The sequence below is a fragment of the Jaculus jaculus genome, chromosome 23, assembly GCF_020740685.1.
Source record: "Jaculus jaculus isolate mJacJac1 chromosome 23, mJacJac1.mat.Y.cur, whole genome shotgun sequence".
NCBI lineage: Eukaryota > Metazoa > Chordata > Mammalia > Rodentia > Dipodidae > Jaculus > Jaculus jaculus.
In genome coordinates, this window is record NC_059124.1 from 9,256,963 (window position 1) to 9,275,609 (window position 18,647).

Here is an 18,647-nt window from a genome sequence, read left to right on the forward strand (position 1 = left end):
AGGGAAAGACACTGAGTGAGACAGAGAGAGAGAGAGAGAAAGAGAAAGAGAATGGGCGTGTAGGGCCTCCAGCCACTGCAAACAAACTCCAGATGCATGAGCCACCTTGTGCATCTGGCTGACATAGGTCCTGGGGCATCGAACCGAGGTCCCCTGGCTTTGCAGGGAAGCGCCTTCATGGTATGGTCTCGCTCTAGCTCAGGCTGACCTGGAATTCACTCTGTAGTCTCAGGGTGGCCTCGAACTCATGGCAATCCTCCTACCTCTGCCTCCCCAGTGCTGGGATTAAAGGGGTGCACCACCACGCCTGACTTTTTTTCTTAATGTGTACAAACAAATGTTGGGACCAGAGCCATGGCTTAGGCCCTAGGACTCTAGAAACATCACAGATGCAAAAGACCCCCCCCCAAAAAAAAAAAAAATCAGGCAAACAGGAGGCAGATCCCCACACTGCAGCTTTCAGCTTTCTCCCTGAAATTCCAGTCCCACAAGCAGGCCACCGCGGGGCTTCTCCATAAGGTCAGAGATCTGAGCAAGGAGCCGCTGCCAGGGCAGACCAGCCAGTGGGTGGTGGGCCACAGCGGTGATGGCAAGGAAGGAGGAGGAAGAGTGCCCCCCGGGACGGGCCGCTTCTGACACTCCATCATCCCCAGTTCGCAGTGAGGGCTGATGGAAAGCAACAGTAGGAGGTCCCCGGGATTTCTCGGGGTGCGTGGGGGATAAAGAAGTCAGCTGGAATCTGGGACAGAGTCAGCTGAGGCCAAGGTGCCTAAGTGAAAGCGAAAGCAAGCCGGCCGATGGGGCCGATGGGATCCCAGGCTGCTGGCCAAGTGAGGGGTGTTGGCAGAGAGCCCTCCGGTTCACCAGCAAGGGGCGAGGCGGGGCCCCGGAGCCGTGTCCATGGGCTGGGGGCACGGCTGGTGTCTGCTGCTGCTCAGCCTGACTGTCCGGGGAGCAGCAAGTGCTGGTGAGTCCTGAGAACTGGCTGTGATGGAAAGGAGGTTGTTGAGCCCCAGAGCCACCTTCCCAGGAGATTTCCAGTACACAAGGGCCAGGAATGGCTTCCCATTGTCCACCACTGGCCCTGGGAGGAACCAATGGTGTGGAGGGGTGAGAACTGGGCTTCCCCTGTGGAAGGGGAGCACTGAGCTAACAGCTGACCACCCCCCTCCAGACAAGGAAAGGGCTCCCAAGTTAGGGGCTCGCTTGGGAGAGGGCTCCGGGAGCTGCGGCAATGCCCCTCCAACAGCAAGTGTGTCAGCAACTCCTCCCGCATGACTGCTCACTCATTTACGTGTGGGTGTGTTGGTGGGGTTTTTGTGTTTTGCTTTTTTCTTTTGCTGTGAATTTTTTTTCCCCCAGGTAAGGTCTCGCTCTAGCTCAGGCTGACCTGGAATTCACTACGTAGTCTCAGGGTGGCATTGAATTCACGGCGATGCTCCTACCTCTGCCTCCCGAGTGCTGGGATTAAAGGCGTGCGCCACCAAGCTTGGCTGAAAGGTTTTTTGTTTGTTTTTGGTTTTTTTGCTATTTTGTTTTTGAGGTAGGGTCTTGCTCTAGCCCAGGCTAACCTGGGCTATTCACTATGTAGTCTCAGGCTGGCCTTGAACTCATGGCGATCCCCCTACCTCTGCATCCTAAATGCTGGGATTAAAGGTGTGCAATGCCACTCTGGGCTAGAGTTATTTATTTATCTACTTATTTGTTTATTTGAGAGCGAGTGAGAGAGAGAGAGGGAGGAAAAGAGAGAGAATGGGCATGCCACAGCCTCCAGCCACTGCAAACAAACTCCAGGCACATGTGCCACCTTAGGCATCTGGCTTACTTGGGTCCTAAAGAACAGAACCTAGGTCCTTAGGTTTCGTAGGCAAATGCCTTAACTGCTAAGCCCTCTCTCCAGGCCTGGGCCATAGTTTGGGGGGTTTATTTATTTATTCTTTTACTAACAACGTCCATGATTGTAAACAATATCCCCTTAGCCCTCCCTACCCCCACTTTCCCCTTTGAAACGCCATTCTCCAGAGTTTCTTGATAGGTTTTGCATTCCACACTTGAATATGAAAAAAAAAAAAAAAAAACATAAGCCCCTCTAGGACTTCAAATAATCCACACAAAGTAGTTGCCCAGAGTAGCAGGTTCCCAGAAAGCTGGTTTCATGAATGACAGAGTTTAGGCACAGTAAGGACCCAGAAGACACCTTAGATCGTAGTGAGTGCACGGCTCAGGGCGGTAGAAAGCAAGTGCGGAGAGACTCCCTGGGCAAGGGGATGCTCACCCGGCCGTTTTCCTGTAGAGGCCCCTGCAGCAGAAAGACAGCAGCAGGCTGCGGACATAATCTTGGACTGCTTCTTGGTGACCGAAGACAAGCGTCTCGGAGCTTTAGCCAGCAGTGAGGACAGGGAGAAGGCCTTGCTGGTGCTGAGGCAAGTGCCGGTGCTGGATGCCGGCTCTCTAGAAGGCATCGCTGAGTTCCAAGTGACCAAAGATGATCCACCCGTTGTCTTCGAGGCCTCACCCTGGGTTCCCTGCCCAGGAACTGGCTCACGGGCACATCCGCCCACTCCTGCTTCCCATCAGCCCGGTGTTGCCCACTCAGCGCCACCTCCTTGCCTTCCTTCTCCCCAGTGGACCTGGTTCGGATTCCTGGGGCCGAGGCCCTGCTCCATGCTGACTGCAGCGGGAAGGGGGTGACCTGTGAGATCGCCCGCTACTTTCACCAGGCCAGACAAGAGGGCGCCAGTGAGAGCACAGCTCGGTTCATCACCAACATGTGGGTGTCTGGAGGGGGGCCCAGTGTCTCCATGGTGATGGAGACTGTTGGGAATACTGAGAGTGGAGCTGTCTGGCACTCCATGCTGAACCTACCCCTGAGCCCGCAGGGGACTGTGCGGACTTCAGGTGAGAAAACCAAAAGTAGGCGCAAAGAGCCCAGGTTGGCCTTGCACTCCTGGCGATCCTCCTACCTTTGCCTTCCAAGTGCTGGGATTATAGGTGTGCACCACTACACCTGTGAAGATCTCATTTTTTAATAATTTTTGGGTTATTTTTATCTTATTTATTTATTTGAAAGTGACAAAGAGAGAAACAGGCAGATAGAGAGAATAGGCACGCCAGGGCCTCCAGCCACTGCAAACGAACTCCAGATGTGTGCACCCCTTGTGCAAATGGCTAACGTGGGTCCTGGGGAATCGAGCCGCGAACCAGGGTCCTTAGGCTTCACAGGCAAGCGCTTAACTGCTAAGCCATCACTCCAGCCCCTGAAGATTTTTTTTTTTTTGCACGTGCACGTGTGTGATTGTATGTGTGATGTGATGCGTCACATGCTTGTACAGGTATGTGTGGGCCCTGCACATGTGTGCAGGGGATGTCGAGTGTCCTCTTAAGCTCATCCACGTATTTCCTTAACACGGGTCTCCCTCAGCCCGGAGCCCGCAGCCGCCGCTCTTCAGTGAGTTTTGGGCTTCTCTGCCCCCTTCCGCCCCTGCCGTTATAGACGTGCACAGCGACGGTCAGGTTTTACTTATTTATTTTTGGATTTTGGAGACAGGATTTCACTCTAGCCCAAACTGACCTGGAATCCACTATGTAGTCACAGGGTGGCTTCAAACTCACAGCGATCCTCCTACCTCTGCCTTCCAAGTACTGATATTAAAGGCATGTGCCACCATGCCCAGCTATGCCCAGATTTATTTATTGATTGATTGATTGATTTGGTTTTTCGAGGTAGGGTCTCACTCTAGCCCAGGCTTACCTGGAATTCGCTATGGAGTCTCAGGGTGGCCTCGAACTCACGGCAATCCTCCTACCTCTGCTTCCCGAGTGCTGGGATTAAAGGCATGTGCCACCACACCTGGCAAGTCAGATTTTATTTTTTGTAAATTATGTGTGTTTATGTGGCATGTGTGGCTATTATGTCCATCCTCACCGGCCCACCTCATCTGAGGCGTGGTTTCTGCTGTTCTTTGCTGGGCTTGCCTCTAATTTCTGGGAAATTCCCATTTCTGCCTCTCATCTGGCATTCCACGTCTGTGGATAGGCTTACAGAAGCCCACCACAGCTTGCTGCTTTTTTTTTTTTTTTTTAAATTTTATTTATTTCTTTGAGAGCGACAGACACAGAGAGAAAGACAGGTAGAGGGAGAGAGACAGAATGGGCGTGCCAGGGCTTCCAGCCTCTGCAAACGAACTCCAGACACGTGCGCCCCCTTGTGCATCTGGCTAACGTGAGACCTGGGGAACCGAGCCTCGAACCAGGGTCCTTAGGCTTCACAGGCAAGCGCTTAACCGCTACGCCATCTCTCCAGCCCAGCTTGCTGCTTTTTATTTATTTATTTAGTATGGGATCTGGGAACCAAATTCTCATACTCCAGTTTGAGAAGCAAGCACTTTTTACACTGAGCCACCTCTCCAGCCCCAAGATTTATTTTTTTTAATTTATTTTTATTTATTTGAGAGTGACAGAGAGAGAGAGAGAAAGAGAGAGAGGCAGAGAGAGAGAGAGAGAATGGGCGTGCCAGGGCTTCCAGCCTCTGCAAACGAACTCCAGACGCGTGCGCCCCCTTGTGCATCTGGCTAACTTGGGTCCTGGGGAACCGAGCCTCGAACCGGGGTCCTTAGGCTTCACAGGCAAGCGCTTAACTGCTAAGCCGTCTCTCCAGCCCCCAAGATTTACTTTTTAGTGGTGAGAGACAGAAGGAAGGAAATAAGTCCACCTTCTACCATGTAGGTCTTTTCAGAATACCCTATTAAGGCCCTGGCTGTTTCTTTCTAAAATACTACTCCACAGCATTCAGGAGGCAGAGGTAGGAGGATCGCCGTGAGTTCGAGGCCACCCTGAGATTACATAGTGAATTTCAGGTCAGCCTGGGCTAGAGTGAGCCCCTACCTCAAAAAAAAAAAAAAGAGTGCTTTAGTTGAAATACTAGGCATACCAGGGCCTCCATCCACTGCAGATGCACTCCAGATGCATGTGCCACCTTGTGCATCTGAATTACATGAGTACTGGGGAATTGAACCTAGGTCCTTAGGCTTCACAGGCAAGTGCCTTAACCACTAAGCCGTCTCTCCAGCCCCCTTTTCACTTTCTGTTTTGAGGTAAGGTCTCCCTAAATTGCCCAGACAGGCCTTAAACCTGCAATTCTTCTGTTTTCTCTCTTGAGTAGCTGCAACTAGAGGTTTGCACAAGCAGGCTGGCTCACTCTAATACCTGACCTAAACGTTCTCCACTACATTAGAAAAGAAAAGAAAGGTCTTACACAGAGAAAGAATTAGGTTTAAATTAATTAGGCTCAGAAACATATAAGCTAGTTGCAATATGGAGATTTGGATACTCATTGGAGCCATCTTGAAAATGCACACAGGAATGTAACAGGAAATGTTAACGTATGGTAGATATTAATGATACTAAAGAATGTTTATTCATGTGTTTTATGATTTTTAAACCCCTTACTTCTTAAATAAGCATGTTGAATTATTTATAAATAAAATAAGGCTTAAGATTTGTTTAAAAATAAAAAAAGAAAAGAAAGGTCTTCACATCGGTGTTTTGGTTTGTTTGTTTGTGGGTTGTTGTTTTGTTTGTTTTTTTTTTTTTCTGATTCCATTGGATAAGAAATGAATCCAGGGCTGGACAGATGGCTTAGCGGTTAAGCGCTTGCCTGTGAAGCCTAAGGACCCCGGTTCGAGGCTCGATTCCCCAGGACCCACGTTAGCCAGATGCACACAAGGGGGTGCATGCATCTGGAATTCGTCTGCAGTGGCTGGAAGCCCTGGCGCGCCCATTCTCTCTCTCTCTCTCTCTCTCTCTCTGCCTCTTTCTCTGTCACTCTCAAATAAATAAATAAAAAATAAACCAAAAAAAAAAAGAAAAAGAAAAAGAAATGAATCCAGTTGGTTTCGTGGTCTTAGGCAGGGGTCTGGGGGAAGGTGAGGTTTCAACCACATGATCTCGAGGAGCAAACAGTCCACAACTCAATCCCCTTTTTTTCCTCTCCACAGTGGTGTTCCAGGTGACGACGCAGACCCAATCCATGAATCGCCTGCTGGGGTCACCCGCCTCCCTGCCCTGTGCCTTCTCCATGGCGCCAGGCCTGGACCTCAAGGGTGTAGAGTGGCGACTGCAGCATCAGGGCACTGGCCAGCTGCTCTACAGCTGGAAGATGGGGCAGGGGCAAGCCAGGAGGGCGGGCGCCACCCTGGAGCCAGAGCAGCTACTTCAGGCTGGCAATGCTTCCCTCTTCGTACCTAGCCTCACTTTAAAGGACGAGGGAGCCTACATCTGCCAGATCACCACCTCTCTGTACCAAGCCCAACAAATCACCCAGCTGAGCATCCAAGGTGAGGTGGGCGTGGCAACGGGCACCTTTGATCCCAGCACTTGTGAGGGTGTGAGCTTGAGCTCGGGCTGCACTAGAGCCAACTTGGGCTTGAGTGAGGCTACCTCAGGACAAAATTAAAATAAGCCAACCTGCTGGGCGTGGTGGCGCACGCCTTTAATCCCAGCATTTGGGGGGCAGGGGTAGGAGGATCGCTGGGAGTTCAAGGCCACCCAGAGACTATGTAGGTGAATTCCAGGTCAGCCTGAGCTAGAAAGAGACCCTACCTCGAAAAACCAAAAAAAGAAACCAACCTTTCATTGACTTTAATTTTCCAGAAGACATATCTCCTTGTCCCCTGCAGCCCCTCCCCTTGGGACAACCCTGAGAGGGAAGTTTCAGCCTCCACCACCCACCCTTATTCTCAGTGGTGAGAGGTACCAGGCCGCCTACTGGCCTTATTTGGAGGCCTCTGGAACTGTATTCCTCATTCTTTCCGCAGCTCCCCCCAAAGTCCGAGTCCGCTTGGCAAATGAGGCTGTGCCGCCCACCCTCGTCTGCGACGCTGCTGGCTACTATCCTCTGGATGTGGCGGTGACATGGACCCGGGAGGAGCCCAGTGGAGTCCCAGCCCCCGTCTCTGGCGCCTCCTTCTCCAGCCTCAGGCAAAGCGTGGCGGGCACCTACAGCATCTCATCCTCCCTGACAGCTGAGCCTGGCCCTGCCGGCGCCACTTACATCTGCCACGTCACCCACGTCTCTCTGGAGGAGCCTCTGAGGGCCAGCATGCGAGTTGTCCCCCACACAGGTACCAAGGGTTCTCCTGTCCCAGGTCTTCCGGGCTGCATGCGGCCCCGTACACCTTGCTCAGCCCCGGCTACCACAAATCCCGTGACACCAGCCCACTGCAGCCTCTGGACACCAGGCAATCTGGGCTGAGAGCAGAGCTGAAGGACTCCCGATTCTGCCCCGGTAGTTTCTTCTACCCACAGTCAGCTAGCTTAGGGAGAAGAGGATCCTCAAGACTGAGAGCATAGCACATGTGACAGTCAAGTCGTGCAAGAGGCTACAGAGAGCTCTAAGTAGTTTAGCATGGCCACAGCCAAGGAAATAGGGAGAAAAGAGAACGAGGGTCTGAAATCTCACAGAGAACCACTGCACATCCACACGAACCAAGCACTGTGGTTTCAAATTTTAAGTATGATCCAGCCCTATTTATTTCTGGAGACAGGTCTAAGTGGCTCAGGCTGGCCTCGAGTAATCCTCCTGTCTCTCAAGTAGCCAGGACTACGGGCACCCATCACCATGCCCAGCACAATTCTCTTTTCACAAATGAGCAAGCTGAAACTTGCAGATACTGGGTAATGTGCCAGGGCTCCCAACCAACAAATGGTAAAAGAGAAAATGTGATATAGGCAGGCCGGTTCCCCTGACACACTAAAGCTCTATAATTTGTTTGTTTTTCTCGAGGTAAGGTCTCATTCTAGCTCAGGCTGACCTGGAATTCAGAGTCTCAGGATGGCCTTGAACTCATGGTGATCCTCCTACCTCTGCTGGGATTGAAGCCTGGCTACAGCCCTGTAATTTCAATGAGCCTCAAACGAGAACTTCATACTGAGAGCATGGTTTCAAACAGGAAAGGGCAGGAAACAAGCTACATCTCAAAGCGCAAATATCCAGGAGCGTGGGGCAGCGTGGGGCGTTGTTTGCTTGTTTACCGCACTGTGAACTCCCCCAAAACTAGAAGTTTTGTTTTTGGCTAACAATGTTTTTCAGCTGAATCCCAGTTTAACTCTTTTGTTGTTGTTGTTTTTGTGGAGGTAGGGTCTCACTATAGCCTAGGCTGACTGGGAGCTCACCCACTCCATGGCCCCGGCTGGCCTTGAGCTCATAGCAACCCTCCTACCTCAGCCTGGGATCCAAGGTGTGCACCACCATGCATCCGGTCTAACTATTCATCACGAGTCTAACCTAAATCTTTTTATTTTTTTTTTTTTAAAAATATTTCTATTTATTTGAGAGAAAGAAACATAAAGAAATAGGCAGGTACAGAGAGAGGGAAAGAATGGATGTGCCAGGGCTTCCAGCCACTGCAAACTCCAGATGCGTGCACCCCTTGTGCATCTGGCTAACGTGGGTCCTGGAGAATGGAAACTGAGCACTTAGGCTTTGCAGGCAAATGCCTTAACCTCTAAGCCATCTCTCCAGCCCCTGAATCTCAGGTCCAGACGCTTACGCAGCAAGCACTCTCACCCACTGAGCCATTTTCCCCAGCCCATCAGTCTCTTCTGCAAAACGATGTTTTAAATGTCCTGAGGTGAGAGAAGAGCCGGTGGTTTCATGTAGAATCCAAGCCCTGGGAGTATGAAGGGAGACTCTGGATTTTAGGCCAGCTTAGGCTACACAGTAAGACTGTTTCAAAACAACACAAGGTTCTGAGGCAGGAAGAGGCAGAGCACACCGTGAACGTCAAGTTTGGGCGCGGCTCCGGGCAAGGCTCCAGCTCCTCCACAGGATCCACAAGCCCCCCACGGCAGGGCTACTCCTCTGGGAGGGGCTCTCAGGTGAGGGTGCGGCATGAGGGGGCCCTACACACGCTGTTCTCACCCACAGAGTGGAGAAGGGCCTTTGGAGTCATGCTGGCCAGCAGCCTCTTTCTTCTGGCGCTGTTGTTCCTGGGGCTTCAAAGGCAGCACGGTGAGCTCGTAGTTCAACCCGCTACAAACACCGCCCCACTCAGACTGGGGACAGAGCCCAACGTCCTGAATTTCAGGCGACACCCCCACACACAGCCAGCCTCCTGCTTTTGGGCTTACCCTAGGTAAAACCCTAACCCTGTTTTCTCCTAGCTTCCTCAAGATCTGCAAAGGCTGAATAGACATCTTCCTGCCTCCAAGTCAAGAGCAGAGTTGTCGGGCTGGAGAGACAGCTCAGAGGTGAAGATGCTTGCCTCCGAAGCCTAAGGACCCAGGTTCAATTCCCCAGTTACCACATAAAGCCAGACACACAACACAGCATTCATCTGCAGTGGCTAGAGGCCCTGGCGAGCCCATTCTCTCCCTCTTCCCACACCTGTCTCTCTCTGTGATTGGAAATAAATATGTGTTGTTTTGTTCCTTAAAAGTAGAAAGGTCAGCCTGGCACAGTGGCACACACCTTTAATCCCACCACTTGGAAGGCAGAGGTAGGAGGATCACTGTGAGTTTAAGGCCAGCCTGGGCTAGAGTGAGATCCTACCTGGAAATAAAAAAAAAAAAAATAGGGACTGGAGAGATGGCTCAGCGGTTAAGGTGCTTGTCTGTGAAGCCGGGTTCAATTCTCTAGTATCCATGTAAAGCCAGATGCACAAACTTGTATGTGTATATGGAGTTCATCTGCAGTGGCTAGAGGCCCTGGCACATATATCCATTCTCTCTCTCTTCCTTGGAAATAAATCATAATAATATTAAAACAAAATAAAATGGGAGAGGAAAGAAGGTACGTGGTAGAGCTTCATTTGGTCATAGGCTCTGGGGGAGGCCAGAGACAACAAAAGAGGAGGCAGGGAAAAGCCCGAGAAAGCCCACTGTTGTTTGCCGGTGTGAGATGCCCACTCAGCTTCCTGTCACCACTTCCTCTCGCCAGCACCTGCAAGAGCCGCAGCTTCAGGTGCGCAGGTCTGGAGCGCAGACCACTTCCTCTGCAGCGCAGGCGCGGGTCCCAGGAAGACCATGGCACACGCAGAAGCCAACCCTGCTGGCCTTCAGCCAAGGCCGGATGGCACCTCCCCTGCCCGCCTCACCCTACTCCAAACCCAAACAACAACGAAGTCGGCTTAGTGTTAGGAATTTGTATTTTTTGCCTTTGTTCTGAATACATGAAATCGTTAAGTATGCCACATGCCTCTGGAAGTACAACTCGTATTATTCTATACAAGTGTGAGACCGGGTTAGGAAAAGACAAAGGGGTAATGACAGACACACGATGGAGACCCCACGCCGTCTCACGGCAAACCGAAGAAGGGGGTGTGGGGAGCTTGGCTTTAAGTGACTGCAAAGTCCCCGGGGTTAGCTGCATATCTGTTCATGCACATGGGTGGTGGGAGGGAGGACAGACAGCAGAGACGTAGAAAGGGGTTCAAGGTGGGGTGAGAAAGAAAGTAGAAGGGCTAACACCCCCAAAGGACAGAGCGAACTACACCTGGTGGGCCTCAGAGGGACAGGACAGAGAGCTTCCTGTGCCGGGAGAGGGCAGGCCAAGAGGGCCCACGTGCTCCAGGCTCGGGGTCCGTCGAGGACAGTGGCGGCAATTCTCCAGCAGGAAGCCCCTGCCTTAGGCAAGGAGGAGCCCAGGGGAGAGTGGAGACCTTCGAGGGGGCGCTGGGAGGGTACACTGACTGCCTTCTTCCAGCTCTTCAGCCCTGCCCTGGGGCAGGACGAAGGGAGTATGAGAAGCAGGGAGAGAGGAAAGGAAGGGTGGTTCTGCACAGTGAAATGCTGCTGCATGGAGAGCAGGCGTCCAGCCCCAGCCTAGCCCGGCCTCTTCCTGCTCGTAAACCAGAGAATGACGGGAATAAAGGGCCGCGATCAGTCCCCTCCAGTGCCCAGCCTACCATCCTCCCCTGCACCTGGGTCTGTCCCGTGCAGTGTCCTATCCTGGAGCTCAGCTCAGCTAACATCCTCAGGTCCACCATCTACGCACACAGAACATGCAAAGAGAAGGAAGGCACGGCACAGCGCTCAGACAGGTGTGTGGGGGAGCTCCAAAGGGAACGGACTGAAAGAAGAACAGGGAGGCTCTATACGGGAGGCCCAGCAGCACACAGCACTCCTACCCTAGACCCTAGACCGAGCTGCGCGTGTTCGGGCCTAGGCCAGCCGCACCTCGGAGAAGTCCTTCCTGCTCATCCCTGTCTTACCCGAGTACACAGCGGCTGCACGAAGGGAAGAGCTCCTACAGGCCTCGCCGCGAACATCTCACTTCCTTGGTGAGCAGCTAATAGGGGTCTTCCTGCAAGCTCATTATTTTCACACTAACTCACTGATTTTCTCACTAAGGCACTCCTTCTCTAGCCAGTCATCAAGTTAAAATTCCCAACTTTTGGCTAGATGGAATTATTTGGTGCCTTTATGAACAATACGGAATTCCGCAGCAAACAGGAGGGACAGCTCCTTGAAGGGAGAGGCAGATGGGACAGTTTCCAGGAGAAAAATGAGTCTCCTACTTCTTTTGTGACCAATAAGTGTTTTTAAGGCCTACAGAGGACAAAGTTTAAAAGTTTGTAAGCGCCCTGAAGGCACAGAAAACCTTGAACTGATAGCTACTAGCAACTGCAAAACAGAAGCTCGACTTTCTAAAAGGGGTTCAAAGTTGGCCCTTAACGAAAACCTCTAGGACCCTGTACAGACCTGGTGTAGGAGAAAAACTCAAGTGAGGGCAGCAGAGAGCAACTGCTCACGGCCTCTCCTTCTGCCAGAGGCCAGCCTCGAGAGGACACACAGACACAAACACCCTTCTCCTCCCAACCCGGTAGGCACTTCACCTCAGTCAATTCCCTTCCCCTCTCCTTATCTGCCAACTCTTCTCAGCTTTGGGGGACCATCAGAGGACACAAGAAGCAGGTCGGGAGGAGGTGCCAGCCGTTGCTCATCAGGGAGTGACCTCAAGACTGTGCCACGAGCAGCATTTCTAGTGTTGAGGAATAAGAGTGCAGATGAACGCAACAAAAAGAGGAGGCATGGATGGTGGAGAAGCCTGTGCTGGGATGGAGGAAGGCAGAGAGGAGCTTGTAGAGACAGCAAACAGAGGGAAGTGACAGGAGCTTGGATGGCAAAGGAAGGCAGGGGAGGAGAGGCACATTCTCAAGTAAAAAAGTAGACTGGACACAGGCATCAGGAAGTCCCAGACGGAGAAGAGAAAGAGACAGGAGAAAACAAGAGGGAGGGCAAGTTACGTCCAGTTACTAGACATTTGGGTCCCTCAGTTACAGGTGCCCCTGACCCAAGGTCTTCCTCTTACCCAAGCCAGGGACAAACGGCACAGCCCCACTTCCTCAGAGAGGGGCCGTCTCCCACAATCCCTTGCAGGGGCAAGGCTTGTCCATCAAGGAAGATCCTTGTCTTTGCCCTGCCTCCCTCCCACACCAGGAGATGATCCCACGCAGCGGCAGTCTCCATACCTCTGTCAGAGCAGCCCCACTCCCCAGGCAGGCAGGCAGGCAGGCAGGGCTGGGAGAAGACTCCAGGACATTCCCACCTCGTCACCCCATCAGCAACCTCAACGATACTTACTTACAATAACTACCACGATGATGGCACAGATAGCTCCCAGCATGATCATCATCTGAGGAAACAGAAGGAACATGAGCCCTTGCACTTGGGGAAGGAGGAAGAGTCAGGACCAGAGATACAAGATCAGAACTGCTTTGCTCCGATCATCTCCAGCCCCTCTCAGTGACCCACCCTCTGCTTCTCACAGAACTGTAACCCCAGAAACAGCACAGCCACCAGCAGCTTTTGGCTTTGCTCCTTGTGTCTTGTTTTGTTCAGTTGGTTTTTTGTTCCCCTTTGTTTTGTTTTGTTTAGGTAGAGTCTCGCTCTAGCCTAGGCTGACCTGGAACTCACTAGGGAGTCTCAGTTTGGCCTCGATCTCACGGCAATCCTCCTACCTCTGCCTCCCAAGTGCTGGGATTAAAGGCGTGCAACACCATGCCTGACTTTTTTCCAATAATTTTAAAAGTATTTTTATTAAGCCAGGCGTGGTGGCGCATGCCTTTAATCCCAGCACTTGGGAGGCAGAGGTAGGAGGATTGCCATGAGTTCAAGGCCACCCTGAGACTCCCATGTGAATTCCAGGTCAGCCTGGGCTAGAATGAGACCCTACCTTGAAAAACCAAAAAAAAAAAAAAAAATTTTTATTCATGGGCTGGAGAGATGGCTTAGAGGTTAAGGCATTTGCCTGCCTGTGAAGCCTAAGGACTGAGGTTCAATTCCTCAGGACCCACATAAGCCAGATATACATGGTAGTGCATGTGTCTGGAGTTTGTTTTTAGTGGCTAAAGGCTCTAGCGTGCCCATTCTCTCTTTCTCTCTGTGTCTCTCTCAAATAAATACAATAAATATTAAAAAAAAAAGAAAAGAAGAAATATGTAAAATTTAAAAAATAAGAAAAAAGTATTTTTGTCCATCTATTTGCAAGTGAGATGAGAGAAAGAGAGAGAAAAAAAAAAAAAAAGAACCAGGCATGATGGTGCACACCTTTAATCCCAGCATTTGGGAGGCACAGGTTTAGGAAGATTGCTATAAGTTTGAAGCCACTCTGAAACTACACAGTGACTTCCAGGACAGCCTGGGCTACAGCGATACCCTACCTCAAAAAAAAAAAAAAAAAGCAGACAGAGGGAATGGGTGCCCCAGGGCTTACAGACACTCGCTACAAACGAACTCAAGATGCATATGCCACTTTGCACATCTGGTTTTACATGTGAACTGGGGATTCAAGCTCTGCCCGCAAGTGCCTTCACTGTTGAGTCATCTCTCCAGCTCCATGTGTTTTATTTTGTTTTGTTTTTTAAGGAAGGGATTCCAAAGAAAAGGCAGATTTTTGTGAGGCGCCCAGTGCACTTTTCAGAAGCTGGAGGTATTTAAACGTAAGGTGAGCCGTGATGCTGCTGTTGGGCATGTCTGGGGACTGTCCAGGTGAGAACTTTTGCAGAACTGCAGTGGGGAACCACAGCAGCTCCAACCGTTCAAAGTCCTCAGAGCATCGCTAACTTCTCAGTCCAGACACTCTAGCCCACCCTGGTGGCCAATGCAAGTAATGCATCCCCAGGCTCAAGGAGGAGACTTCCAGACTTCCTCTCAGGAATCTCGCAGGGAAAAGGAAGGTAAAAGCTAATGTCTCCATGCCTTCCACAAGACAGTCCTGGGGGGGGGGGGTGGAGGGGGGAAACAAGCAGAGAGGACGGGAATCACCTTGCAGTTTTTCCACCAGTACTTCCTTTTGAGCTTGGCAGCGCTGCTCTCAAACTGTGACGCTCCCGCCTGCAAGGCATCGGCTCGGTCATCCAGCTCTGAGAGCTTCTGGTCCCTCTCCAGGACCTTGTCCACATTCACGCGCATAATGTCCACCACCTAAGAGGGTGCACAAACAAAGCAGCTGAGATGTCCCCCCCTCGAGGCCGGGTAAGAGTGGCCTTTAATCCCAGCACTCGGGAGGCAGAGGTGGAAGGAGTGTCGTGAGTTTGAGGCCACCCTGAGACTACATAGTGAATTCAGGTCAGCCTGGGCTAGAGCGAGACCCTACCTCAAAAAACCAGCAACAAAAAAAAAAAAGAAAGAAAGAAAGAAGGAAAGAAAAAAGAAGAATACCTGAGCAATCACAAGTCTGAACCTGTGTAACTTTAAGGGATATTTTTCTAGCCACAGCCTCTAACGATCATCCTCTAAGAAAGAGGAAAACAGGCCAGGCGTGGTGGTGTATATCTTTAATCCCAGCACTCTGGGAGGCGGAGGTAGGAGAATCACTGTGAGTTCAAGGCCACCCTGAGACTCCATAGTGAATTCCAGGTCAGCTTGGGCTAGAGTGAGACCCTACCTCAAAAAAAAAAAAAAAAAAAAAACCAAAAAGGAAAGAAAGAAAAGAGGGGAGTGAGAGAAAACAGATGGGATGTTTGCTAAGCTTCCTGGTTTGGAAACTCGCCAGGTGGCCATCCATCCACCTACCTCCTCCACTTGGGCCTGGGTCTGCTGTAGTCGTCTGTTACTGGTCGTGTTGGGAGGAGGGCCGGGGGGACCACCCCCTGGGGCAGCCCCTTCTGTCCCCTCAGCGGGTGGCTGAGCTGGGGCAGACCTGTGGCGAGACAGCAAGCAAAGCACACCAAATCAAGAAGAATGACTCGCATTCTTATCTCCTACCCCACAGCAACCTTGATTAGGTTTTATGTACATGAAAGGCGTTCTAGTTCCTCGGCAAAAGATGAAATATCCTGTAACTTTTAGATGGGGCTCACAGCGCAGTTAAGAGATCTTGTTTGGGGGGGCTAGAGAGATGGCGCAGCTGTTAAGGTACTTGCCTGCAAGGCCTAACAACCAGGTTTGATTTCCCAGTACCCACATAAAGCCGGGTGCACAAAGGGACGCATGCACCTGGAGTTCATTTGCAATGTGGCTGGAGGCCCTGGTGCACACAATCTCTTCATCTCTCTTCTATTTCTCTGTGCTCCCAAATAAATAATTTTAAAAAACGGGGGGGGGGGGGAGGATCTTGTTTGGGAATATCCTCTGGCCCAAACACATCATCTGGCATAATGACCAAAGGGACAAATGTGCCAGCCTTGGCCTAACTGGCATTTCCCTAGCCCTTAGAAGTTTTGATGTTAGCTGGGCATGGTCACACATGCTTTTAATCCCAGCCCTGCGGAGGCGGAGGTAGGAGGATTACTGAGTTCAAGGCCACCCTGAGACTACACAGCAAATTCCAGGTCAGCCTGGGCTAGAGCAAAACCCTACCTTGAGAAACAAACAACAGAAAAAAAGTTTTTACATGAAATAAAATGGGAAAACCCAATCCAAGTTGGAGGAATTTATAGAGAGGACTAAACCTCAGGACAACTGAATTACAAACTTTGAATATAAACGGGGCACGCTGACAGATTCTCCTCGTGAGGATCCAGCTCCTGGTTACGTTTCACAGCATGACTGGTGTACTATTCTGCAGGAAGGACAATTTGAGTATCACCAAAGGCAAAGAAAGTCCAGCTAGTTGAATTGAGTCAGGACTGTTTGCAGTGTTTTTGGCAGAGAAGGCAGAGGCTTTCACTCCAATTAAATCTGGGGCCTAAAGCAATTTCATTAGGTATAGAAACTGTTCCAAGAACACAGGCAGGAAGCAAAAACGCTAGCAATGGCCTTCAGTGGATAGGTGTCGCAGACATTCTGTGCCTTCCTTTTCAAGACTTGGCAGTGTCTCCAGAGACTCTCGCAGTCCCGCCGTCCCAAAGGGAAATCTTGGTCTACACCACAGTGCACATGAAGGCTGCTCTCTCCTTTAGTGCCAAGAAGGAAGGTAGGCAGGCACCCATAGCCTGAGGAGGGCATAATCCAGAGTGGGTCTTTCAGATCAACTTCTCTCCAAATCTCAACATATGGAGACTAAATTCACCTGCTAAAGAATTCCCACTGGTCAAACAAAAAGAATGAGATTTTCTCTACCAAGTTAAAAAAAAAAAATACATAGGGTGGGGGAAGATCTCTAAATTTTGATGGAGAATATCAATTTCCTGAACTGCACACATTATCTTCACCAGAGCACTAGAGGTTAAACCATCCCAAAATCCCCCAGAAAGGAAATTCCATGACTAATCACAACAGAACTAACGCTCAGAAGTTTAGCTTCCTTAACTAAGTGAAATTCTTGTCATCTTAATAAAGAAGAAAAAAGTAAAAAAGATAAGACAGCCCATCAGAGAGGCTACACCAGTAGGTGACACTGGCTTCTCCTATTTGCGGAGAGTCACTTTCACGTTTACAAGGAAAGACCAAAAAAACTACAGGAGCCAGAAGACTTGGGCCGCTTTTGAGCTGGCAAAGCAATCTAGCTCTAGACTGAAGGCAGAAATTTCAATGAGTCGGTAGCAGCCGGTGTTGGAAGCAACCCAGGACGGTGGCACCAATGACAAGATTAAGGTCAGAGACCTCGTGATTCCCTGCTAGCCACCATGCCTTCTCCGTCTCCTTCCAATCATGGAACACGGATGCCATCTGGAACCATTCAGCTCAGACGGATTCCTCCCCAGAATGGGAACAACTGGAATCTACAGGCTTGTCCGAAATGCAGAGACTGTTACAACCACAGAGCTCAGACAGGAAAAGTGGAGCGACTAGAACGGTTTTTGGAGGACTCGCTTCCCTTACTACTTGTTGGGAACTGGAAACACTCAGTAACCTACCCAGGGATAGTTAACCTTATGTAACACAAGTAAACCGTAGCCCTTTTCTTTTGTCACTAAGCTATAAAAATACATCTAGAACCTGGCTGGGAATCCTAGCAGTCCACGGAATGGGGGGGGGGGGGACACTCTATTGAACATACAGCAGTCCTAAAGGGAAGTACTTAATTGCTCCAGCCACAAAATCGTGGGTGGGGGAGAGAGATGATGCTGAAGACATCTGGAGACGAAACTGTGCGCTCTGGAGCGAGGGAGGAATCCTCAGATCTCCCTAGGTCTCCCCTAACTCTTGGCGAGGACTTTGATGGAAAAGCACGAGCTAGACCAAGGGGCCTGAGGTGGAACGGCCGCATAGGAGCGCATGGCACTGCCCACCTGGCACCACAGACAAGTTTCTGCAGCTGCGCTCGCTGCCATGAGGCGAGCATCTTACTCTAGGGGAGGGACACCCCGAGCCGCCGCAGACCGGCCGGAGCGCTCGTGCGAGTCTGCCCCGGGGTTTCTCGGACAGAGCCTCGCAGATGAAGACGGCGCCTCTGAGTTCCGAACTCACGCCCATGCCCGTGCCCATGCCCATGCCCGTGCCCGTGCCCATGCCCGCCCGGGGCCCCCCGGGCTCCTCCACGTCAAGTCAAAGAACGGAGCGCCTCGCCAACGAGGGCAGGGTGCCAGGACTGCGGGACCCCCGCGGCCCGGCCCGCCCCGGCCCGGCCCGGCCCGTCCCGTCCCGTCGGGTCCCCGGGGGTGGCTCCCCGCGCGTCGCCGCAGCTGCTGCAATGCGCCATTTTCCGTCCCGCAGAGTCCGACGCCCGGGGTGGCCAGGAGGTGCGGAGCCCCCTCACGCCAGGGTCAACTCACATCTCTCCGGCACACGGAGCTGGGGAAGCGGTGGGGGCGGGGGGCGTCCGTTCCCCGTCCGGGAGTACGCGGCGAGGCGCTGAGCGGGGGCGCTGCGGCTGAAAGGCACCCCGGAACCGTCGGGCTCGGGCCCTCGCGCTGCAGCCGGAAGCCGAGCTGCGGCGGAACTCACTGCGGCGGCCGAGCGGCCGTGCCTTTATTAGCGATGGCCACGCCTCCCGGCGACGATGACAGCCTCGCCGTCCAACCAATCACGGGGCTTCCTTGCCCGCCTCTGTAGATGGACCAATCACACGTGACTTCGGAGAGGAGCGCTGGCAGCGAGGAGGCTGCGCTGGCCAATCCAGCTGTGGCTTGCTTTCGGGTCTGGGCCAATCGCGGAGCCCCGCGGACAGCGGCCCGCAGACCGGAGCGAGCGGCCGGCAGGTTGGAATCCAGGGGTGCATGTGGCCTCGGGGTCCCTTCTATAACCTGTTACAGGAATTAACGAGTCAATGGGAATAACCAGGCAAAATCCACTTCAGAGAGAAGGGAGACAGGAAGAGAGCC

General features: G+C 51.8%; 2 protein-coding genes across 4 annotated transcripts; one reads left to right on the plus strand and one right to left on the minus strand.

Annotated features, from left to right (window-relative positions):
* The first annotated feature begins 840 nt into the window (after positions 1 to 840).
* On the plus strand, positions 841 to 10,186 carry Tapbpl (TAP binding protein like). Of its 3 annotated transcripts, XR_006634558.1 has the most exons (8): positions 841 to 967; positions 2,294 to 2,512; positions 2,623 to 2,898; positions 5,997 to 6,335; positions 6,816 to 7,121; positions 8,927 to 9,010; positions 9,163 to 9,249; positions 9,938 to 10,186. XR_006634558.1 is itself a non-coding variant. In XM_045139723.1 (7 exons), exons 1-7 carry the CDS (start codon positions 901 to 903, stop codon positions 9,189 to 9,191), a joined length of 1,320 nt encoding a protein of 439 aa, XP_044995658.1. In that variant the 5' UTR covers positions 841 to 900; the 3' UTR covers positions 9,192 to 9,562. The 3 variants fall into 3 exon arrangements, 2 of the variants coding, with proteins under 2 accessions (XP_044995658.1, XP_044995659.1); XM_045139723.1 differs by lacking the exon at positions 9,938 to 10,186 and having other exon boundaries at positions 9,163 to 9,562; XM_045139724.1 differs by lacking the exons at positions 8,927 to 9,010; positions 9,938 to 10,186 and having other exon boundaries at positions 9,163 to 9,562.
* Vamp1 (vesicle associated membrane protein 1) lies at positions 10,128 to 18,219 on the minus strand. The gene is made up of 5 exons (XM_045139725.1): positions 18,099 to 18,219; positions 15,016 to 15,142; positions 14,266 to 14,424; positions 12,583 to 12,634; positions 10,128 to 12,170 (listed from the first exon to the last, which is right to left on the minus strand). Coding segments are annotated over exons 1-5 (357 nt in total). The 5' UTR covers positions 18,101 to 18,219; the 3' UTR covers positions 10,128 to 12,153.
* Positions 18,220 to 18,647: the final 428 nt, after the last annotated feature.